Source organism: Hydra viridissima, unplaced genomic scaffold, assembly GCF_058129835.1.
Source record: "Hydra viridissima isolate aposymbiotic clone 2 unplaced genomic scaffold, HvirCarnegie_v1 scaffold_3, whole genome shotgun sequence".
NCBI classification, from domain to species: domain Eukaryota; kingdom Metazoa; phylum Cnidaria; class Hydrozoa; order Anthoathecata; family Hydridae; genus Hydra; species Hydra viridissima.
This window is the reverse complement of record NW_028324302.1, coordinates 4,125,001-4,149,411: the sequence shown is the minus strand read 5'-3', so window position 1 is coordinate 4,149,411 and position 24,411 is coordinate 4,125,001. Positions and strand designations below refer to the sequence as shown.

Genomic DNA, 24,411 nt, shown 5'->3' with positions numbered 1-24,411 from the left:
ATGTTTTGATGAAGGTTGAAAAATGTTGTTTTTGTTTCGACCTGCCTCAACTTAATGTTGCCGGTCATCAATATCAACATTTGTTTGCAAAGTTAAGTTTCTTTTTAATTACAAAGTATGGAGTAGATAAAAAGAGTAACAACTATAGATTTAAACAAAAAAAAAACTTTAAATCTGAAAATTCTCAAACTTAATATTCCTAAACTTTACGTTTTTGAAGAACTTTGAGCAGGTTAACATTCAAAGTGTAATAATTCTTTGAAAATTTTGTAAAACACATTAACACCAAGTGGAGGCTACGGACAACGGCTTAATAAAAACAAGATGAAATAATAACACCAAAGTTTCTCAGCAGTAAATTTCTGATTTCTCCTGTCAGTCTTATAAACGTTTAACTCGTCATAAAGTTATGAAAAGAATTTTCTTGTGCTTCTACAATTTAAAGTTTTCCTGGTGAAATGAAAGTCTTATTAGTTACTGCTAACGTTGGTTCTCTATTTGAAGAGGTACTATATATGTCTAAATATTCTTTATTTGAAATAAATTTGTAAATTTATTTTATTGCCAAACTAGAATACTGATAATGATAAAAAAAATAAAAAAATTTCGCTAGCATAAAGCGTAATGTTTCATCTCATTTAATAAAGATTGAGTTTGTTAGCACTCAAAGTTCTTCACACATTTTTTTTTTATCAAATTCGTTGGTTTTTTGTTAAAGCGTGTTTTTGTAGTTACAAAATTGCGAGCTATATAATTATAAATTAAATAAACAAAAAAAAAAAAAAAAATGTATTTGGATGTATAAATGTAATATTTGCTAAGGGGGAGGGAAAAAAGAATTGCATATCTTATTTACCAGACTAGTAAATTATCTAAAATGTTATCATGATAAGCATTATTGAAGAAACCAAAAATTATTTTAAAAGTTTAACTTTCTCATGTTTTAAAACTAAAGCAGATTATTGAATGATTCTAATCATGATTAATACTGACATATAGAAATAAACAAGTTGTTTTTGAAAGTACAGGTGCTTTTTTAATATATGTATGTGCAATATATGTATGTATGTTTATATACATACATATATATATATATATATATATATATATATATATATATATATATATATATATATATATATATATACATTGTTAAAGTTAAAAAGACATACTATTAGCTGTGTTGTGATTTTTTTATACAGTGTACTCGTGCATAAGGTTTATTTATTTTAATTTTAGTTTCTTTTCCTAACACAACACATCTAAGTTAAATGAGATTTCATTGGTAGTTCCTTCAGCTGACACATTCAGTTTTATAAAAAAAAAACTTTGTTTGCTTTTAATGAATATAAAAAAATAAAATCTGACTAATGTGCTGAATTTATTTTAGCCCATTCAACTTAAATTAGTTTTTAAAAGTTAGATTGTTCAAGTTCTGATAAATGTATTCATAAAGATTATCTTGATGATATCAAATAATTACCATTTTATTATAAAAATTTAAGACTTTTCTATGTGAAAAGAAGTACAAGTTTAAACTTTTTAAAGTTTGTTGTTTAAAGTTTGTTGATCAAATCTTATTTGGATGGAAATGGTTTTGTGGTTGTTTATTTCAAGAAAAAAAAAAAAAAAAAAAAAAAAGAAGGAAAGAAAGAAAGAAAGAAAGAATAAACGAAAGAAAAAGGAAATATGTGTGTATGTCTTTTAAATAATGAATGAAATAAACAGACGTACTCAAATATGAATTTTTTATAATGTTACTATTGAGAGAGTTCTTTTTGTATTATTATATGAGTATTCAATATATTTTAAAATAAGTTCATTTATTTACTGCTATGATAAAAATTTTGAAAGTGTTCAAATGTTTCGCGCAACATATTCAAAGTTGACAAAAAATAAAGTAATTTACATTCATACACCATATAAAACAAAAAATCAAAGATCTGTTACATATCAACTAAAAATCAAATCACTGATTTATTATTTTTAGTTAATATGTAACAAACTTTATAGTAACTGTTTAGTTTGAGTAGTTAAAATATATTTTAAAACTCAGTTTTAGAAAAAGCTAAGTTAAACCAAATTAAAGAAAAAAGCTTAATAATGATAACCCAGAGGAAATAAAAAAATAAGTTCAAAGATTTTTTTTTTTGCACTACTTTATTGAACTATTCAATTTTTTTTTACCATTTTACTTGGAACAAACAAAACTTATGTTTAAAAAATGCATAAAAACCTGGCATACTTTTACAAAAATCATAAAAAGCAAGGTGAAATATCACATAATTATGATTCATATACTTGATAGACCCTTGTTAATAAAAACTGAGTTAAAATTCAGTTTTTTTAATTGGCCTATGAATATAAATGTGGCATATTGATGCTGTATTTTTTTACTTTTTAACTGTGAATTGATCCCAGAGTATTGTATTGGTAAAAGAAAAATATAAGTTTGAAGTGAAACTGAAAAATTCTACTTACACTTATTTCCCCTTTTCTTTTAGGTTAGTATCTTTGGATTTTTTCAATAAGTTTACCTTACAATATATTTGGGATGTAAACTTTCTCTGATGTTTGGCAATTTTCTGGTTAAGCTTTTTGCTACCCAACTTAAAATGAATTTAAAAGTGGTATTTGGATGCAGATATTCATCTAAAAATATCTCATAAAACAAGCTGAAAGGTTTTTAAAATTGTCGTGTTGATTTTTGACTTTGATTTTTTAGACTTTTGATATACAGGGTAAATAACCTGCTATTACATTAGAGTGTGTATCAGTTTTCTGTAAAGATATATTTAAAAAAAACAAAAAAAAACAACTACTGATAAACACAGTAAAATATTAAGTTGCAAAGTGTTTTTAACTTGTGTTATTATTTCTTTTTTGCTAACCCTTTTATGATAAAATAAAATTAAGAACTAAGTTGGTTCTAAGGCAACAGCTTTATGTAAATTTATAGGTAAGGCGAGATGAAAATCAAAAGTTATCTCATTTATTAATAGTAAGTTTATGAGTTCAATCTAGCAATGGCAAAAATATATTTTTTGTTGTTGTTCAGTTTTTTGTCATTAATTTCAATTTTAATTTAAGATTTATAAATAAAATTATGCTTAATGGTAATGTTTAGAATAGAAAGATTCATTTTAATTTAATTAGATGTTTAGTTTTTGATGATGGGTATAGTGGTACATGTATCCCATATCCATACCATGTAGTATAGGATGTTTGTTTTAGTATGTGCTGCAAATATTTTGTTTAAAGTTTACCAAATTGCAAGATACTGACAATGGGGTTTATTAGAAGCTTGATTTTTTTAAAAAAATTTCCACTTCCTTTTTTTTTTTGCTGAAAAAAAACTATTATGTAAATGCAATTGTTGTTGTTAAATTGATTTTTTGAAGCAAAAAAAGTTACAGTTCCCTCATAGTGTTGCGTATACAATAGAGTGGGAGCAAGAAGAGTGATTGGGAACTAGAGAGTGATTCTGTGTTTGGGAACAAGAGAGTGATTCTGTGTGTGTATATATTGATATTGTAAAAGGTGATCTATAATATTTATGAGAAGCAACAGTGTTTTTATAGATAGTTTATGTCGTCTGGTTGATAAATGATTTTTTTAAAATTTTCAGTTTGGTTTTACTTTGCAAAAAAACTGGCTGACAGAGTACAGCAAAGTAGGTACTTTTTTAAATTCTTTAGAATTTAAGTTAAAAAAAACAACAAGTATTAAAATATGTATATCCTCTCGATCCTATGTAAGGATGTTATTTTTGCTTTTCTTTCAGCTTGTTGAGTTGAAAAAACCTTTCTTTATTGGTTTACATTTACAAGAGATAGGTGGAAAAACACAGCAAGTTGACAGTGAAAGAATTACTGCTTTTTACAAGTGAGTTTATTAAATTGATAAGATTTAAAAAAAATTGATTATGGGTTCTTAGTGTTTAATGCATAGTACATGGGAACAAGAGAGTGATTCTGTGTGTGCTATTTATAGTGAATTGGAAGGGTTAGCAGTCCACCAGGAGTTATCATGTGTATGCTCATACATTGACAAAGATTATGATGAAGTCAAGTACACAGTGTGTTAAGTTTTGTGTTTCAGCCATGAAAATAAGTTAAATTCAGTTTTAGTTTAAATTTTTTTTTTTTTTTTTTTTTTTAGTTGCTTTGCTTTTAAGTTCCTTTAATTTTTTTTTTACCTTTTTCTTTTTTTTTAGTGAAATTTATAAAAAACAACTTTTAAACAACCTTCTTTTATTAATCATCACAGTTTTGCTTTGATTTTAACTTTCTCTTGTCCTTTTAGATTTTATTTGTATTTCATTCTTTTTTTTTTTTTTATTATTAAAAAATCAGTATTTATGAATGAATTATATTTTCAAACTTTTTTTGTCCAACTGTGAATTAGTTTTTTTTAGCCCATCAAATATCCTGTTGTTTATTGTTTTTTATCTTACATTTAAAAAGTTTTATGTTGTTTTAGGCGTTGGGTTGTTTTTATTTCATTCATCAGTCCCTTTTAAGTTTCATGAAAGTGTGGAATTTTAAAGGTGTTTTTTTGCTTTTGTTTTTATTTATTGTTAGCTAAGTTTTTAAAGTTTATTTCAATTATTATTTTTTAAAGTTCATTTATTAATAATAATAACAATCAAAACATAATAAATATTGCTGAAGGAAGTGATGGAATGACTATTTATGCCATAAGAAGTTTTATAATAAAAAATCTTCAAAGAAAATAAACAATTTGAAATGTTTTTGTTCTTTGATTAGAAAACAAGTTCGAACCTCTTATTGAAGGAACTGTGTCACTGCAGAATGATGAAACAATGAAGAAATATAAATACCCATTGAGTTGTTTTTCCAAGGCAAAATTGTTTTTAATTAAATTTTGTTGCTGTATTATTGTGGTTTCAATTATAATCTTTAATTTCAACCAGTTTTAAATGCAAATTAATAAACATAAAAATACAAAGTTATCAGAAAAGTTGTTGGTTTAGTTAAAATAAACATTTTTTCATTTTAGAAAACAAAAAGATGGCCCCGGAAAGGATTTACATGGACAAGATGGCTTTTTCAAAACAAGTGAATATTTTTTCTATTCAATTATATTTTGAGCTTTTTTTTTTCTTGATTATTGCAATTTTATATTTATAAACAGAAATAAATATAGGCTTAATTAGTTTAGAGATCATCAAATAGCAAAAGAGTATTTGAACATACTGTGGTTTCTTTTATTGTGGATTCAGGTGCTGGTATGAACCATGAAAAATTTCAGGCTCTTAAGTGCACAGCTGAGCCTTACACTTTAGCTTTGTAATTTTTAGTTTGATCTCTTTTCAAAAAGTTTCGTGGTTATTAGAGATCTGATAAAAAAAGTTAAAAAATATTTGCAAAATTACCATGGTATTTTATATCATGAATTAATGTGCTAATAAGACCAATATGAAATTTAAGGCTCATAGATACACTGCTAAGCTGTCTATTTTCACTTATTAAAAATTGGTTTTTAATGTGGGAAAACCCATATATTAAAAACTTATTTTTGTTCAAAATGGTATCTAAGTTACTATATTCAAAGTATTATGTCGAGTACTTTGTAAATAATTAATTACATAACTTTTAGTTACAAGTTGCTTAAATTAGTTAAAGAGATTCTGATCCCTTGTTTTTTCAATTACTTTAGGAACAAGAAGGGTCATGAAGTCAGGATGCCTAATTTTTCTTTCCAGGAATAAAAATGTTTGTCTATTTCATCATTCAGATCAATATGCTCAAAATCATTTTCAACATCGTATTCTATCATCAACAACATCAACAACATATTCCATCTTCTTACTTTGAAGTTGCGTCTTGCAAAATATTGTTTGCATCCATGGTCCCTCGAAATCTTCCAGAAAAACTAGATATTTTCTTTTTTGTGCTTTAGTATCGTTGCTGCTAACAGTCAGAATTTGTTTATTACTGTCTTTACAAGTAATATCAAGTAACTTATCTAACTCCTTCACCTTTGTAATTGCTTTAGCACTAATGAGGTGGTTAATTTTTTCTAGTTTCTTTCTTTCAGCTTCTAAAGCCACTATTTAGGCCTAAACAAATAATTTTTTGTATCTAGATGGGTCTACTAACCTCTCTATAAATATTTCATTCATGCAACACAAATATATGAAACCATATTAAAAGTACGGGTGGTAACCAAATAATGATTAATCAATTAAAATAAATTGACTAAATTCCAAAAGATTAATTGATTAATTTGCCATTTTAAAAATTAAAAAAATTTGGCTTTTTTTTTTGACAATAAACAGGAATTACTTGTACTATTATCTAGTACTGCTGAGAAATGTAAACAAATAATACATTTTCAGTGAGGCAGTACAAATAGCTTGGCCGCCATTTACAATGCTGTCTGAAAAAATTTGTTCTGAAGTTAGGAAGCATATTTTATCAGAAAATAAAGATAAATTAATATTCAAGTGCAAACACTGTTCAGTTGAACTTAAATTCCATTCATCAACTTCAAGTTTCTTGTAGCATTTAGAGCATAGACATAAAATTTTGTCAACCAAAACTGTTTCAAAAAAGTCAAAAACTGTACAGCCAAGTTCTGCTGCCTACTTTAATAAAATAGGTAACAAAGCTGAAGAGATATTAGCTTGTTTAACAGCTGTAGATTGTATCTCTTTTGCAACTTCAGCCAATAGTAAAGATTAAAAATGGCTAGAAAGCTCAAGGGCTAAAAATCCCTGATGATCAACATCTATAAAGGTAATTGTTATGAACTTTGAAAAATCAATAAAGTTAAAAATTGTTCAAGAGCTTCAGCAAAAAAAAATTGAATGAAGAAAGATTCTCAATTTTTCTTAATGAGTGGACTTCAGGTGGAGCTAGAAGATACTTGCATCTTAATGTAAATTGTTCAGACAAATGTCACTATGGTTTAGGAATGATAAGAATAAATTGTTCAATGCCTTCAGAAAGAGCAGTTATTATTGTTACTGACAAATGGAATGAATTTGGATTGAATTGAACCAATGATATCTTTGGATGTATTACAGATAGTGCTTCAGCTACAAAGGAAATGGAATGAGAAATGGAATGAGAAATGAAAGTTATCCACTAACTTTGTCACTGGCATGGCATTCATTTTGAATAATGTGATTTTCTTTATAAGAAAAAAAGTTTAGCAACAGAAACAACTCAAGAACAAATCAATGATGATGATAATTACAATGAAGAATGCTGGAATGAAGAAAATAATAGCTCTGTATGAGGGAATCCAGATTAATGAGGACTATGGCATTCTTATATCAAAGGTTCGTAAAACAGTCAAAGTGTTTAGAAAATCACCACTTAAAAAATGATGTTCTTCCAAACATTTTTGTAGAACTGATTTAGGAAAAGAGTTTAAGTTTATTCTGGATACTATTTCTGTATTCTCTAATCTTAAAATCAGTATGTTAAAATCAGCATGTTAAAATCAGTACGTTAAAATCAGCATGTTAAAATCAGTACGTTAAAATCAGTACGATAAAATCAGTACGTTAAAATCAGTATATTAAAATCAGTACGTTAAAATCAGTATGTTAAAATCAGTATGTTAAAATCAGTATGTTAAAATGATTCTTAGAATTAAAAAATGTTATTGGAAAAGCTCTTGTGGATATATCCAGAACAGATCTGATTTTAAAAGAAGAAGAAATAAAACACCTCTCTGATATTGTTCAGGCTCTTCATATTGTAGTGTTAAGTGCTATGGGATTGGGGAATAAAGACTGTAATCTGATAAAAATTATTTTTGTTTTTACTTCAAAATCTTACAGAGCAAAATACTAATATAAGTCAAAATTTATTTACTGTTGTCTCTGAGAGAATTAATGAAAGAAGAAGTGGTAATATTTTTGGTTTACTTTGCTATTTTTATAATCTGGATGACTATAAATCAGATTCAGAATTACCAGATAATCTTTTAAAGTATCCAAATTAAAATGACATTGCTAGAACAGCAAGAAAATTATATGTACATTTATTTCTACATGAGGATAACCAAAGATAAAGTGAACTAGAAGTTGAAGTAGCATTTGAATTTGAATCCACTTCTAATATAGAGCCAATGAGAAAGAAACTGATGCTGAAAAACTAGCAAAAGTTAAATTGCCTACAACTTTATCGATAGGAAGAGCTAAGAGATTAATATACAAGCTGTTTGGATTCATAATTGTTAACTGTATTTACTACTGATTCACAAAGATCTTCACTTTACTTGTTGTGGTTTCCCATTTTTGATTGTAATTTTAGTAACTTTCAATGAAACTTGCTAAAAATAGTTTTACAGATGATAAGCTGCTTGTTCATGAAGATGTTTTTCTTTTTAGAACAGTTGATATGGTAAATATCCATCTTTCCCATGATGCTTGCAATGTGTCTGTTTCTTTAAAAGTAAAGGCATTTAAATTTTTTTTCATTATCTTTAATTTAAATTTTTCTCATGTGTAAATTGAGTGCATTCTTATGCATTTTTCTGGTCTGTAAATTTCTTCAAACAATTTGTTTATTTTTTTAGTCTGTTTCAAAGTATTCAAAGTACAGAAGACGTGCTTTAGTTTATACTATGGAGCAGTGAGTTTTTTTCTCCCATTTTACTTCTTTTTTGTTTATTTAATTTTTAAAAATTTGTTAAATTTTTTCAACCATTATTTTATACTGTGAATTTTGTACATTTTAGGTTGCATACACTACCATCATACCATCATATATTGTATGGTGATTTTAATGTGCGACCTGACACTAAAGTTCTTATTGAGGTGATTTCCCTAAATCTCACAAATCTAATTTTTATTTAGTTCTGAAAAAGTTTGTAAAATGATTTTGTTTGTTTTGTAGTACATAATGAAAGATAAAGGGAACCAGGTGATAAACCACCACAACAACAACAATAATGCAAACCATGCTAAACCTTACAAAGTTGTTTATCGATCTTTAAATGGGTCAATGAAGGTATGCTTTCCCTTACCAAGATACAATGTTTGTGATTAGTTTTTTTTTCCTCTGAGGTTCAGCTGAATAAAATTTATAATTTAAATAAGTGAGAAAGATTACTTTTTCAGATCAAGTTTGTTCCACTACTTTATTAGTTAAGTAAAAAGTTAGAAAGATGGGAGTATGGTGAACAAAAAAAAAAAGATTTGTTCATATTAATGGGGGGCAACCACCCTTGTGACTTTTACTCCTAAGTACAGAAAACTAATTTCTTAAATAAAATGTTAAAAATTGTTACAAAATATTTCAAATCTGTAAAATTTCAATAATTTAAGATGAGCTTTCTTTTTCACAAAAAAAATTTATATAGCATTTTAACTGTTTCAGATGGAACAATGATCCTGAAACATAAATTACGTTGAGATTTACATTTCTTTTGCAAGCTCTTAATTTGCAGATGAATCTTTTTAATTTTCTGTGAATCTTCTCTTTTTCACAAGTCTTCTGTGAATCCAATATCTTGGTATCTAGACTGATAACATTAAGGAATTCAGCCTTCCTGTAGCTAAAACCAATAAGGGCTTTTTGAGGCAACAAACAAATCTGTCAGCTTTTTAATTTATTAAGCTACTTGGTGCTTTTTATTGTTTTGGGCTTTATTGATGAAAAAGTAGAACCATTTTAGCAGAAAGTACTATAAATGTTGTTACAGTTGATTCACTGATTGTATTTCATAGTTTTATGGTATAATGTCAAAATATTCCATGTTAGATCTACTCTATCTTTTCACTGAAACAAGCAGCTACAATAAATTTGATTCCAGGCAAGCTTAAGGATATAATTTAATTAGGCCATCCAGATTTTTTCACCTGGATTAACATAAGAAACACTTTTCATCAGCTCTTGGTGATCTTCTCAGATATAGTTATTTATGCTGTAACAATTGATATTCTTTCTCCATTTCTGAATGAATTTATGCGTTTCTTATTAGATATGATTGAGATGTATTGTGTTATCTTATGGAACAGTATTGTGTATAGTGCTTTCATGCTGCTAACAAAACATTTCCATATGATATATTTGTTTTGATGACAAATATATCATGTGGAATAAACTGCTTTTTCTGGTGCACATAAAAGGCTTGCAAAATATTGTATTTTTAAGCTTTTATTATATATACTGAGGCTCATTTTGCTACTAACATTTTAAGTTGTCTTAGTGTTTTTTTTTTGAGCTTTTAAATCATTTCTCATTTGTCAGGCTCATTGTTGCTTTAAGTCTATCTCCTTTTCCCACATAGGAAGCGTCTTTTTTAAATCTTTCTTTTACTCTTGTAACTTAGATACCATGGAATCTTTTATTTGATCCATTTTATTTGTCTAAGCTTTGGATTCTTATCTAGAAGTTTTAATATTTTCTGGAAACAAGTCTATTCTGCAAATATTGCATTTTCTTTTTTCAATTGTCTTTAAGAAATTTTTGTAATTTTTTGTAATTTTTTGTAAATAAGTGCATTAAATAAAGAGATAAAAAAGCAATAAATATAAAACAATTTTACCGAAAGCCAATCATAAGATCACATCAGATGTCCCCTTAAACACAATGATGTGAAACTTTTATTTTGTCATACTTCTAAAAATATACACAATAATATGTTAAATCATTTGAAAATTTTAAGTTTTTTAAGAAAAATCAATATATTACCTGTTAATCTTCTTTTTTTTTTTTTTTTTTTTTAATTTCCAAAAAAGTTGAATAAGTAAAATTACTAATGTCAAAAATTAACAATGTACATAAAATGTGATTTGTTACATAGTACAAGCTTTAGCATAAATTTTTAGAAGTTATATGAAAAGTGCTTAAACTACAATAAAATAAAAATTGCCTTTAATTAGTTGTAAAAAATCACAGAATATATGTAAATTTATATGAGAATTTAGGGTGATATTGATCAAACTTTTGGTCAATAACCCCAGAGAACATGGTTTTCAAAAAAAAAAAATCTTAGTAAAGCATGTTAAAAAAAGCCATGGAAGAGAAATTTTTTTGATATATTGCAGTTTTGCACTGGAGATATTATGTCCATATTGTTCAGAATTAAGACACATCTTAAAATTGATATTTTTGATGTGTTAAACTGGGCCAACAACATGTGTGTATACATAATTTGTTTTTGTATGTTTATCAATAAATATTAAAAGAAGATTTTCATTTTAGGATCTTTTAACCATTGAAGATCGTTTATTTATTTTACATGACTATGATGATTTTACACCAGATAAAGTGCAAAGTCTGCTTCAATTTGATAAAGAGCTTAACTGGTTAAAAAATGATGCTTTTAAAGAGATGCAGCTAAATTTTATCCCAACGTAAGTAAAAGTTTTTATTTCAAATTTAATAAATGCCTCTTTTCAAAATAAAAAACTAACACTTCATTAAATAATACTTTTTTAGCTATCCTCATATAGAAGATCCAAATGAAAACTCATCTAAATCATCTTACGCAAATGTAAGGTACAGTCTTCATGTTCTTCTTATGACAATACCACATGGCTGAAAACATTTTTTTCTCTAGAGAATTTACCAGTCATTATTTTAAAATTTTTGATAAACTTTTACATGTGAATTTAAAAAATATTACTTTAACAGTTTTATAAGTAAACTCATAACGTAATAATCAAAACAATTTTAAAATAATAAATTCATAAGAATTAAAGCTTTTGTTAATGATAATAAGAGAAAATTTACTGAGTTCTTTTTTATAATGACATAGTGGCATTGAAACCCTTATGGTGCTCTTATACATGATATTCTGTAACCTGTTCATAAATTTAGTTTGCTTAAAGTTTGTTTCAAAAAGTTGTTTTGAGCCTAACGATGATAGCTAAATTGCCTGCTCTTAAAGATATGGGCACTAATTGAAAGTTAATGAACACAAGTGGAAACTAATGGAAAGATATATATATATATATATATATATATATATATATATATATATATATATATATATATATATATATATATATATATATATATATATATATATATATATATATATATATATATATATATATATATATGCATAATATAAATAAACAGAACTATGATTTAATTCTATATTCAAATAAAACCTTTTCTACACTCTTACACTGATGTCAGCAGCAAATTTTGATATACTTATGCAATAACCAGATAATAAGAATGATCTGATTATGGCCAACCTATTTGATGAAAACACTTCAATATATTTATTGATCTTATTTAAAAAGTAACCTTGAAATCTAAATCTGTGTTTTTTGCAACACATTGAAACTGCTATAAATTTCATCCAATGTTTCTTTATGTTTCTTGCCCATGCATAAAAAACTGTTCCAAGTTTAACCAAAATCTGATTTACACAGCACGCTGTATTAAGCCAAAATCTGCCTGTTTACTGCAGCCACACTACTCCTACCTGTCTAACTTTCATAGATAGTTAAGCAAATTTCAGATTAAAAGTAGAGGTAAAGTAGAACATGTATTTGATATTACTTTTTTACAGGTGCCCATCTTGGTGTGATAGAATTTTGCTTGACACTTCTCTTTTCAATAGCTGTATAAATGTAAGAGTTTTGCAATTTTATTCCGAAAAGTGTATTTTGTATAAAAAAAGTTTATGAAAATAATGATAAATATTAATAAATATAAAAAGTAAATATTTTCTTAGGAAAATTATTATTTACACAAAAACAAAAAATTTGTGGGCATTCTTTTTAGTCTTCAAGTATTTACAACATATTTGGCGAAAATACATTTTTGGGTGATCATAAGGTGTGTAAAATAAATTTTGATATATTCCTATGTGTCATTCTTATTTTTTTGTAAGCATCGATCTTTCCGATCGCTCAAAAATAAAATACGTAAGAAGGTTGCTTGAGGATTGGTAGAGACCTTACTAAATTAATGTTTTTTGCATTTAATTAAGTGAGATTGCACTCTTTGAAAAGGCAAAAGGACAAGCATTTCTTTGCACTTTTACAATTTTTTTTTTAACTACTATTTTTGGATAGAGTTAATGACCCTTCAACAATGTTTTTTTTGCTTTAGCCGGTTTATATGGCTTTTGAATTTCCACTTGGTTTGCTGGCAGACCAGTAGTCTCGTATAGTTCACACTCGCACGTTAGTTTTTCACTTTGGTTTGACAGTTGATGTGGGCTTTACCAAATTTTTCTCGCGCTGATAGGTAAATGTTGGTTGAGGCGTTTTTTTATTGACCCATTCTAAAAAGATTTAAACTACAAAAAAAAAAAAGGTTAAATTAGTTTAAGGAAAATTTTTTTAACAAAGAAATTATGAAAATAAGTGAATTTGTAATCGCTTTAACCTCATACGTTTTGAACCTTTTTAATTTTTAACTTTTAAAGTAATATATTTATTTACGTATTTTAATTTATGCGTGTAGATATTAATAAAGACGAAACGCACGAAACATGTTTTTACACTTTTTCAACAAGGTTTTCATTGTAAATTTTAAATATAGATTACAAAAGTTTACTTGAAAAAAATTGAAAAATGTAAAATTTTCGTTTACAAACTACTTCTTATGTTTTTTTTTTTTTTTTTTTTTTTACGCACTTTCATTCTCCTTTTTGTTGATTTGAACTAAAGTACAATTGTAATCTACTTAGAATGAAAAAGAAAGATAGAATCCTTGTCTTTTTTGTTAAAATATCAATTTTTTAATAGTCTGATTGCCTTTGATGCAACTTTCGAATAGTTGCACTTTACATTTCAACCAAAAGCATCTTTTTTTTCAAAGGAACTTTATAAAGAGAGATTTCTCTTCTGACCTAGACCAACCCACTGAGATCTCAGTATGGAGCATAAAATCTTTTTTTTTGAGCATAAAATCCTGTAATTTTTTGATGGATTACTGAAAAAGGACAAATCAAACCATCAGTGATTACCTTTTTCCAAATTTTCAAACCAATGATCATAGTTTTTACCTCTGTAATTATCCTCTGAAACTTCGCTTAGAATATCTTATCTAATTTAGAATCTCCAACCAGTTAAAACCTTCCCTTCGAACTTTCCGTTTTTAAGCAGAAGGTTCCTTTAAAAGATGTTTTGTACTTTTCTTACGCATAGTGCAAAAAACTTGGAAAAAAAAAAACTAACTCATGAATTACCGAATCCAGTCTAGACCATTTCTCCTCTGAGGTCTTGCCACAAACTTCGACCTTTACTTCATCTTACTCAGAAATAATTCTTAAAGAGTTTTAAACTGAATACGTATATACAAAACAAGCATTTAAGAGGTACAATTCAGCAGATAAGAGTAAGGTCAAAATTGCCAAAAATGAATACTGCTGCTGTAGATGGCAAGGAAATTCTTCTAAATAAATGTTTGGTTAATTCTATTTGGAATCTTAAGAGCAAAAAGTTGTCATGGACAGAACCAAACAATGCTTTACAATGAACATAAAAGGTGCTCCAGAACAAAATTACACACATTTTCACCCAATGACTAAAAAGCAAATCTATTGGTTCCTGTTTCGATCTATAAATTATTAATTTAAACAAAACCTTTTAACAGGAATCCATAAGTAAAATTTATGATCAAAAATATTCTTTTTGTGCAGCTGCATAAAATTACTAATAAAAAGTATCAAATAAACAACGATGTTGTTATATTGTGATTATTCATTAATATTTCCAGGTCTGTCGAACTTTAAAAGCAGCAACTTTGTCTTTTTTGATGTTACCATTTTTAATCTGTTGCTTGTTTTTTAAACTTGCATTAGTGAAAATTGTGTTTACCGATTGCCTTCCCTTTCTTCATGTTCTATGCGCATAAAACCATTATTAGATGCTTCATGTGTTTCAAACACCAACATTTATGCGCATTTTACATAATTGGACATTCTTAGCAAGAGTTCCTAAAGCTTTTTGTATGCGTTAAGCTCAATGGATTTAAAATGTTTTAAAAATGTTTATAAAAAGTTTTTGCCCCTAACCCTTATCCTTTACCTTAAGTTTGGATTAGGTTGTGGTAAGCATGCAATAGCGAAGAGCGATTTGGATTTGGTCAGTACGTTGGGTTACTTGTAAAGTTTATTTAGAATCTCGCGCACTTCAACTTTGGCACTCTCGGGTTTGAGGGAAATATCTGGATTTTAAACTCTTGGGCCTCTAGCCACAAGTCATATTCAGCATCAATATTTAGTCGTTCTGAGTGAATACTAGCACATCAGACAAAATTTTTGTTCTCTAACATTCAAACCCTCTTCTTCGGTCACCGCGGTTCCCGCACCGAGAGTCACGGCTTAAACATTATAATTGACATACTTGGTAATACGCAATTGATTTAAAAGAAAGAGGTCATTAATCAACGTCTCTCAGAACCGCAACTGTATTACTCCTTTTCCGTTTCCCAACTCAAGAAAATGACCACCTTGCGGTGCCATATAGTTTGAAGCTCTTGTACACCGTAACATTCACAAGAGGCATGGACCTAACGGCCCGCTTTGTTTAGAACTTAAGTTGTGCGATCAAAGAAAAACAGAGTATCCTCATCCAGAGTTAATCAGGAGCTTCTTGCTTACCGCTCACCTATTAACAGTAGTCCCCGCAAGTTATTCACTACCACAGCTAGGTGTTATCATAAAAACCAGATGACCTAAAGCCTCCAATTGACTACTACCGCAAAATGAGGATTAATATCTCAAAAACTCTCATAAAACAATCAATTACTTGGACATGTAAGCCATTGGAGACAAAATGTTTGTCGAGTTGTTTGTATTTACTTAAATAAAAAAAAACAAACTCTAAGCACACAATAAGAATATTCGAGTCTTTATTTTCATAATGATTAATGGGATTAATTTAAAACTTAAGAAAACAACGATTCCTAAAAGATTAGTTTAATACATGGTTCAAAAAAGGATAGATAGCTATTTCCTTTCAGAGTTATTGATTATTATTGTTAACTTTATCGGAGCCGAACAGTCATTATACCATCTGCCAAACGGGTTATCATACATTGAAAAAGGTAATACTCGAACGGGTATTCAATGTTACTTCAGTTTCGACGTCTCTTTTGTAATTGTCTGTTAACCCGTTAACATATTCTCATCCCCCAAAAAAAATTATTAGGGTTAATCCCAACCCTAACGGCACCCGTGGTAACACCTAGTTTCCACTTAAAAATTCAGATGTCGGCGTAAATGGGTAAAATAAAAAAAGTTCTTAGTCTAACGTCATACACGTACGTCACACATTCGTTATTTTTGAAAGATAAGTTAAACGGAGTTAATTGAATAGCATTATCTAAAAAATAAAACAAGCAGGGGCCAATGCTATAAAAAATTCGAAGTTTTTTTCGAGAAAAAAAATCTTTCGTAAAAACGCAATTTTTCACGTACGAAAAAAAGTTCGTAATCTCGAAGAATTTATCGCTGTTTGTATTTTTTTCGCCCATTGCTATAAAGCATAAAACGTAAACGTCACTGAAATTCACGAACTTTTTTTATCCGTAATATATAGTAGTAATATAATAGTAATTTTTATTGTAACTTTCTATTTATTAGGCCTACTTAATGAATTTAATTAGTCATTAAGTATGCTGTGCTGTCTATTCTATTTTTATGAATATTTTTAAATTCTAGTATTTGGTGTTTAAAAAATCTGTGTAAAATTAAAGTAGAAACATGAATTTAATTTTTTCGGATGAAGACTTAGATTTCGAAGTTGCAGAAAATGAGCTTCGCCACCGATTGCCTCGAGAGGTTGGTGTTTAAAACATTACTTAAAATTACTATATATATATACTTTTTTAATGATTTTTTATCGAACAAAATCAGAAATCATACTAAATAGGCGCAGAAATTATATTTTTGTTTTGTTTTTCAATATCATTTTAGTTTAATGGTCGCTTTTTTAACGAAGATGTTTCTGACAACGTTTTTCGAGAGCAGTATCGAGTCCCAAGAGCTGTATTAGATTTTTTAGAAACTAGGCTTAAAGATGATTTGCAACATTATACTAAGCGAAATAAAAGCATTTCAGTACTTTTCCAAATAATGGTATTTCTTCATTTTATTGGCACAAATATTTTTTTTCATGTTCTCAGAGACTGTCATGGAATCTTTACCAACACAATTTATAGTATTATACAGTGTAGGAGAAGCTATTTTCAATGTTAGTGTATTAAGTTAATAAAACTATTGGAAGTATATATATATATATATATATATATATATATATATATATATATATATATATATATATATATATATATATATATATATATATATATATAAAATTGATATATACTATACATTACATCATATTATCATTGTTAATTTTATATACTGTAATATATCTCTGCTGTTTTTGAATAGAATGATTAAATTGCCATTATTATTACCCTTGTTATATATCATTAGCACTGTTAGTAGCTTACTTTACATTAGTTTATAACTATTTGTATATAAACTCGAATGTAAAATCTTTATTTAGAAATATGATTGATTGATTACATACTTATATTATGTTAATATATACTATATATTACATACTTATACTATAACATTTGTAAATATATATATATACATATATAAAATATAATGTAGCAATACATATTTTTATTTAAATAGTTTGCTAATTAAAAAATACTAAGCTTCCCAAGAAGAACCTCTTTGTTTTCTCTGATCTTTATTGCTAGTAACATTTTAAGTTCTTTAAACAGCATTTTATTTTGTTGTGTATTTGTGTATTATTTTGTTGTGTATTTGTGTATTATATGGCATATTTATCAACTCTTTATACTTTTCTTTAGTCAAACACTATGAAAAATTTGTTTAACCAGAATTACTATCGAAAACCTTCATAAATAAGTATGGAATTTTAAATTCATGCATGCATTGTTAACGAAGCACAACAAGGAACTGAATAATCGATTAAATGCAGATTTTAAGTAATTAGTTTATTATGAAGTTACCAAAATCCTTTTAAGCTTTATCTATAAAATATCTGCATAAAAACACAAACAAAGAATGTTCAATGATTTTGAAGCGCTAACGTTGTTCCAGCAATGGCCGCCAAAAATCACGAAGAAAATATCTAAAATTGAGATCAAAAATCTATCTGAAGTTTTTTTTCGAAAAAACGCATTTTTTATCTGAAAAGGCGATTCCCTTGTTCGTTTATAGCATTGGATTTAAAAACGAAGTTTTTATCTTAAAAACGGAATTTTTTGAATGTTTATAGCAATGGACTTTTTTTTTCTTCGCTTTTTACGGTAAAAACTTCGTGTTTTACGGAAAAAACTTCGTTTTTTATGTTTATAGCATTGGCCCCAGCACTAACATTGAGGACAAATGTATTCTTTTGTGAGGACAAATAAAATCTTTCCTTGAAAATTTCAGTGAAGAAAGTATTACACAAGTGGTAACCTTTGTTTTATAAACGGCGCATTTTATTTGCGCAAATTATTTTAATAAAACAAAATTTTTCACTATATTTAGCTAAGTTAAAAGAGCAACGTCAAAATTCATTATAGTTATAAAAGTCCAAATAACATGCCAAATTAATTGATATATATATATATATATATATATATATATATATATATATATATATATATATATATATATATATATATATATATATATATATATATATATATATATATATATATATATATATACAGTGAGAGAAATAAGTATCCGAACAAAAGATTTTTTTATGGAAAATAAACTTTGTCAGGTTTTTTTCGAAAAACATATGTTTTTGATAAATACTTTTATAATTATTCTGAAAGCAAATTTAATTACGATTTTATGTTGCAAAAAATTAATCAAAGGTAATTAACTTGCGTTGCTAAAGTTTAACGATTCCCGAAGGAGTGTTAAAACTTCAATGAAAAATAATTATCCGAACATGTTGTTTTGTAAACGAAGTTTTGAAATTGATTATTAAAAAAAGTTTTTAAACCAATGGTTTTAGAAATATTGTTGTTTTACAACGAGTAATTTTTAATAATTGACTGATATTTTTTTAAATTCATTTGATTTACCATTGATATCATCAAGTGTGGGAGTTAAAATCAAGGAATGGTCCTAAGCTCAGCGCAATTTGGTTATTGACTTGTTCAAGCAAGGTAAAACGTTTAGGTCGATAAATAAAGCGACTGGAATAGCATTAGGAACCATCAGCGATCTGGTTAAAAAGTATAATATGTTTGGATATGTGCAAAATCAGCCCAGATTCGGAGCAAAGCGTAAAACAACATCAAGAATAGATCGACAAATTGTCAAGATGGTGCAAAAAAACCGTTTTTTATCAGCACCAAAAGTGTCAAGCCTCCTTGAGAAAGATTTTGGGTTAAAAGTGAGCTCATGTACTATTCGAAATCGATTGAAAGAAAGTGGATTCAAAGCAAGAGTTCCACGCAAGAAACCATCCCTTTCAAAAATCCATCGAAAACGAAGACTTGCATTTGCTAAAAAATATGTAAATATGCCGGTATCATTCTGGAGGAAGGTTTTGTGGACGGACGAGTCAAAATTTAATCTTGTGAAGTCCGATGGAGCTCAAAAAGTTTGGAGAAAAAAAGGGGAAGCATTCACACTCAGTTGTATTCGAGGCACAGTAAAATTTAGTGGAGGCAATGTTATGGTATGGGGATCGATGGCTTGGAACGGAACAGGAAAACTGGAGTTTATTGATGGAATTATGGACTTTGAGGTTTATGTTAAAATTCTCAATAAAAATCTTCTGGCTTCAACTAAAAAACTGCGATTAGGAAAGCATTTTATCTTCCAACAAGACAATGACCCTAAACATACGTCAAAGAAAGCAAAAGAGTTTTTCATCCAAAAGCAAATTGAGTTACTTGAATGGCCTGCGCAAAGTCCAGATCTCAATCCAATTGAACATCTCTGGGCAATTCTGGATAAAAAATGTGGCACACGATGTCTAAAAAGAAAAGAAGATTTAAAAATCATGCTCCAAGAAGCTTGGGCTGATATCGACTCAGATACGACAAAGAAATTAGTTGAATCGATGCCATGTTGACTTGGAGAAGTCATAAAAGCTAAAGGCGGTCCAACTCGATATTAAAAAGTCAAAAAAATAATTACTCGGAGAAACGTTAATCTTTAAGCCTTAATCTTTAAATTTTTGTTCGGATACTTATTTAATGCTAAAAAATTGCATAGTTTAAATGTATCTTAATTTTTTATCAATTAAATATTATTATTGATATTTTTTTTTTGCATATTGAATTCGTAATAAAATTTTCTTTCAGAATAATCATTTCTTTTATTTCTATAAAGTTTTTTTTTTCGAAAAAAACCTGATAAAGTTTATTTTCCATAAAAAAATCTTTTGTTCGGATACTTATTTCTCTCACTGTATATATATACAAATAGCCTCCATTTCCTTGCACAGCAGTTTCCAAATGGGTCACCGAATTATCGATGGCTGTAGCTGTTTTTATTTGTGAAATGTTTGCTTTTGCTTGATCAATACAGTTAACTAATTCTTCTTTAGACCATATAATGTAGCTATTTGTATTTATTTTGCCTTGGATATAGAAGTGGCACTCATCAGTCCACATAAGAGAGCCCAAATATTACTTGTTTTGAAGTAGTCAATTAGCAAAATGAGTCGAAGTGAAAAGTCTGTTGCTTTCAACTCCTGGAGCATGTGAACTTGTAACATTTAAAGCTTTTTGCGGAGGATATGATAACTTGATGTTTAAGGGATTTTACTATCATCTGCGATTTGTTGAGTGGAGCAGCAATCGGTCTTGAAACCAATACGTCGCAGTGATTCTGTCACAGCTGGTGTTCTATTTAGTCATCTTCAGCGGGTATAACCGCTGTACATACTCGAGGCGTTCTGCATAAAAACTTTCCAATTTTTGAATGTCTCTTTTATGCCATTCACTTTTAAGTTGAGAAATCATTTTTTCTGTTGGGCATTAATTTTTTTACATTTTTGTATAATTCATTCCAAAAAAAATCAAAAGGGGAAAGATCAGTTGATTTGGGAGGTCAAATAATTCTATCAATTCTTTTGTCATTTTTCCAATCTACTTAAATGATTGCTACAAAGTTTTTAGAAATGTTTTGGGTCTTATTGAAAAACGAATAATTCTTTAAATACCCGACTTCCAGAACAAATAGCACGACTTTAAAACGTCCAAATACGCTTCTTTTGTCATTATTCTGACTATTTAAGCAATATCACCAGATTTATCATGACCAAAACAATCCCAAACTATGGCTCTACTTTCACCATGTTTTATTGTTTGCACAACAAAATGTTTTATCACGTGTTCACCTACTTTGCTTATATTCTTCTCTTCGAACCAAATAAATACTCTTCTCTTCGAGCAAAAAAATTGGAGCTTTGACTCGCTGGTCCAAACAATACGTTTCTAGTCATCAAAGGTCAATTTTTCATGTTGTTATGCCCACTTTAGTCTTCTTTTCTTATATCGGGCAGAAGAAAAGGTCTTGACATTCTTCAAACAAACTCTATTCCCATCAATCGCCTTTTGATTTTCGTCAAAAATATTGTATCTTCTCGCGAACCTTTCATACTATTCTAAGTTTCAGAAGCAGTTAATCAGGGTTAGTTAGTCTATTTCTTCTAATCTTAAATTTACATTAAAATCAAAAAAATCTCAACGGAAGCATTATTCGTTTAAGACGTTTGATAACGACTGGAGTTAATAGTCTATTTGACAACCACAGCTTATATCGAAGTTTATTTATAGTTTTTATAGCTTGTAGTTTTTATAGCTTGTAGTTTTTATAGCTTGTAGTTTTTATAGCTTGTAGTTTTTATAGCTTGTAGTTTTTATAGCTTGTAGTTTTTATAGCTTGTAGTTTTTATAACTTGTAGTTTTTATAGCTTGTAGTTTTTATAGCTTGTAGTTTTTATAGCTTGTAATTGTTATAGTTTGTAGCTTTTATAGTTTGTAGTTTTTATAGTTTGCTTTGATCATTTTGTTACTTTTTTTCTTAAAGAAAAAATATAAGTAAAAAATAGAAATAAGTAAAATCGTACACTTTTTAACTTAAAGTATAAACGTCATCAAAGATCTTGTGATGTGAATTTTCTCTTCTGGAGCTATTTTAGATTTTACAGCAACTTTAGATTTTAATGCACTTTTAAGTTTATTTAGATTTTACAGCATTTTTAATGGATTTTTTAGATTTTAGATTTATAAATTTTTTTAGATTTTAAAGCATTTTTGAGCTTTTTAGATTTTACAGCAATTTTAAGTTAGTAGGAGTTACATATAGCTTTATAACACTATGCAAGTCTGCAGAATGAAAATATCCCTTCTTGCAAAATCTTCATTTTGCACATATTAGTAAGCCTTAATATGCTTTAATTATTATTTCCTATATATAAGGTGTTTTTGTTACATAAGCACTCGGTGGTTTATGGCCAGCCCGAAAAAATGTTCGTTTTTATACAGATTTACGTTTGTCATGCGTGTCACGTATTTTCACATCGCAGAATTGATGCGACGTTAGTTGGTAGAAGTTTTCAAATGCCCAAACGACGGATCATGCAGCATCGACCGATAACAATGCGCTGATAAATGCAAAATTTTAGCTTAAATAGAAATATGTGTGACCGTAAACATTCATCGAGTGAGTTACACTACATCTTTGTTTAAACATTCTAATATTTTGTAAACTGTCACAATTTTTATTCTCTTTTCAACTTTAATCTAAAGATAGTAAATAAACTAAAATTTCAAAATCATGAAACTTTGGAAGGTGTTATCGTTCAAATTAAGAAACGTTTTGGGGAAGAGAAAAAGTTTGTACTGAAATTTCTACAACAACCGCATCGCATTTATTGGCGAGTGATAAGAAACAAGCTCACGTTAAAAGGTTTAGCATTATCAAATAAATTATAAAAAAGCCCATTAGAAAATTCACCTTTTAAAAAACAATACATAGTGGAATATATATTATGGAGCTTATGGAGTAGACGAGACCAAAAATGGCCACATATCGGAAAAAATACTAAAATTATACACAAAATTAAGGCTGGTAAAAGAAGGACTAAAGAGTTGAATGAAACCAGGTCTTGACAAAAAAATTTATTTAAGTATTTTTTTCTATTTCGCTATACTTTTTTTAATCATTTTAAAATCGTCTTATTTTATCATTGACAGACTTTGTTTACACGAAAAAAGTTCCTAAATTTACGAATGTTCATCTTGAAAAAATGATGAAAATCAGTTCGTGCCAGTAACTTATTTCCTTTACCTTGGTGTAATTTGTTTAGTAATTTGTCAACACGTGAAGTAGTTACTTTATCCTGGGCAGCCATTTCAATCGAATTTTTTGTTGACGGGTGAAAATTTAGATTTTGTCGGACACTCGCACGGCGGCCTCTTTAATGTAAATCAATCAGTTGCACTTCCATCTCTAATACGTCCATGATCTAACTTTACAATCTGGTATTTATTCTTGGTGTTTTATTGTGCGCACGCGCCTTATCAAACGCTCGTTTTGACAAAACACCTAGAGACTTTGACAAAAGACTACAGACTCGAATATAATTTTCCAAACACCCCTATAATTTATCATGAACTTGTATTAAGAATTTAGAATCTGAAACCCTAAATTGAAAAACATTGTGATACTAAAGAATAAATCAGGAAAAAAAAAAAAAAGCCTTTTTTTCTTAAGAACTTTACAGGGATATTTGAGATACTTGCAAACTGTTCTTAATGGTTCATAATGGAATCAAAGAGGATTTCATATTCTATTCAAAGGGTAATTTATAATGCATTGGACTTACTCTTTGAATACATTATGAATATAGAAGGAGGTAGTGATTATTGGTACATTTTTTCGAATAAGGATCGTTCAAAAAAAGTGCATCAAGACAGAATCTGCAGGGATATTGAGTCCGGCCTCTTTGTTCATTCTAAAGACTCACATTTTATTGCTTTCGTGATTTATCATTTTAAATCTACATAAAAAAATAAAGCAAAAAAAACCAACAAACCAACAAATTATTTCATATAGAAACAGTATTACAAACACAACAAAATAAATATAATGTGCAATATAAAACGCATCCGATGCAAAGTGGCAACTTAGATTAGTTTTTTCTATTTTTATTTTAATTTGCTGCTGTTTATGTAAATGTTATTAACCCTTTCATGCGCTGGGTTGTTGTATAACAGCAAATTAATTTAAGCTTCCCCAATTCAAATGGTTGAACCGATTGAAAAGAAAATTATTTTTTAAAGGAGAATTGAAAAAGTCTACTTTAACATTTCATAGTACCACTGTCATTTTTGTAGATGATTTTTTATGAGTTATGTTAGTTACAGAAAAATAATTGGTGCATGAAAGGGTTAAAACATTATTAAAACGTTTAAAAATGAAAATGACTTATAAAGC

The 24,411-nt window shown here is 28.0% G+C and overlaps 3 protein-coding genes across 6 annotated transcripts in view; 2 read left to right on the top strand and 1 right to left on the bottom strand.

The window, feature by feature from the left end:
* The first annotated feature begins 100 nt into the window (after positions 1-100).
* On the top strand, positions 101-13,685 carry LOC145202468 (inositol polyphosphate-5-phosphatase A-like). Of its 3 annotated transcripts, none has more exons than XM_090080837.1 (16): positions 101-506; positions 3,629-3,673; positions 3,785-3,885; positions 3,994-4,078; positions 4,483-4,549; positions 4,770-4,864; positions 5,023-5,081; positions 8,372-8,435; positions 8,560-8,615; positions 8,722-8,800; positions 8,880-8,993; positions 11,193-11,344; positions 11,430-11,489; positions 12,517-12,577; positions 12,732-12,785; positions 13,062-13,685. In XM_090080837.1, exons 1-16 carry the CDS (start codon positions 459-461, stop codon positions 13,110-13,112), a joined length of 1,191 nt encoding a protein of 396 aa, XP_089936963.1. In that variant the 5' UTR covers positions 101-458; the 3' UTR covers positions 13,113-13,685. The 3 variants fall into 3 exon arrangements, with proteins under 3 accessions (XP_089936963.1, XP_089936965.1, XP_089936964.1); XM_090080839.1 differs by having other exon boundaries at positions 111-506; positions 3,629-3,677; XM_090080838.1 differs by lacking the exon at positions 101-506 and adding an exon at positions 1,675-1,695.
* Positions 13,686-16,311: 2,626 nt separating this feature from the next.
* LOC149890657 (uncharacterized) lies at positions 16,312-18,312 on the top strand. Of its 2 annotated transcripts, XM_090082637.1 has the most exons (3): positions 16,312-16,743; positions 16,879-17,022; positions 17,796-18,312. In XM_090082637.1, exons 1-3 carry the CDS (start codon positions 16,666-16,668, stop codon positions 17,847-17,849), a joined length of 276 nt encoding a protein of 91 aa, XP_089938763.1. In that variant the 5' UTR covers positions 16,312-16,665; the 3' UTR covers positions 17,850-18,312. The 2 variants fall into 2 exon arrangements, with proteins under 2 accessions (XP_089938763.1, XP_089938762.1); XM_090082636.1 differs by lacking the exon at positions 17,796-18,312 and having other exon boundaries at positions 16,313-16,743; positions 16,879-17,182.
* Positions 18,313-23,942: 5,630 nt separating this feature from the next.
* LOC149890656 (ornithine aminotransferase, mitochondrial-like) overlaps positions 23,943-24,411 on the bottom strand; it is a 1,728-nt gene continuing 1,259 nt past the window's right edge. The window contains exon 3 of the mRNA XM_090083579.1: positions 23,943-24,411. This exon is cut by the window's right edge and continues 220 nt beyond it. The gene's annotated coding sequence lies outside the window, so the exon portion shown is untranslated.

Excerpts from the sequence above, each read along its gene's own strand:
- LOC145202468 (XM_090080837.1), top strand. The coding sequence starts at position 459 with ATGAAAGTCTTATTAGTTACTGCTAACGTTGGTTCTCTATTTGAAGAG. Across the intron at positions 3,886-3,993 it reads AGAATTACTGCTTTTTACAA|TGAATTGGAAGGGTTAGCAG; the intron begins GTGAGTTTATTA and ends TGCTATTTATAG. Across the intron at positions 12,786-13,061 it reads CATTTTTGGGTGATCATAAG|CCGGTTTATATGGCTTTTGA; the intron begins GTGTGTAAAATA and ends TTTTTGCTTTAG.
- LOC149890657 (XM_090082636.1), top strand. The coding sequence starts at position 16,666 with ATGAATTTAATTTTTTCGGATGAAGACTTAGATTTCGAAGTTGCAGAA. Across the intron at positions 16,744-16,878 it reads GCCACCGATTGCCTCGAGAG|TTTAATGGTCGCTTTTTTAA; the intron begins GTTGGTGTTTAA and ends ATATCATTTTAG.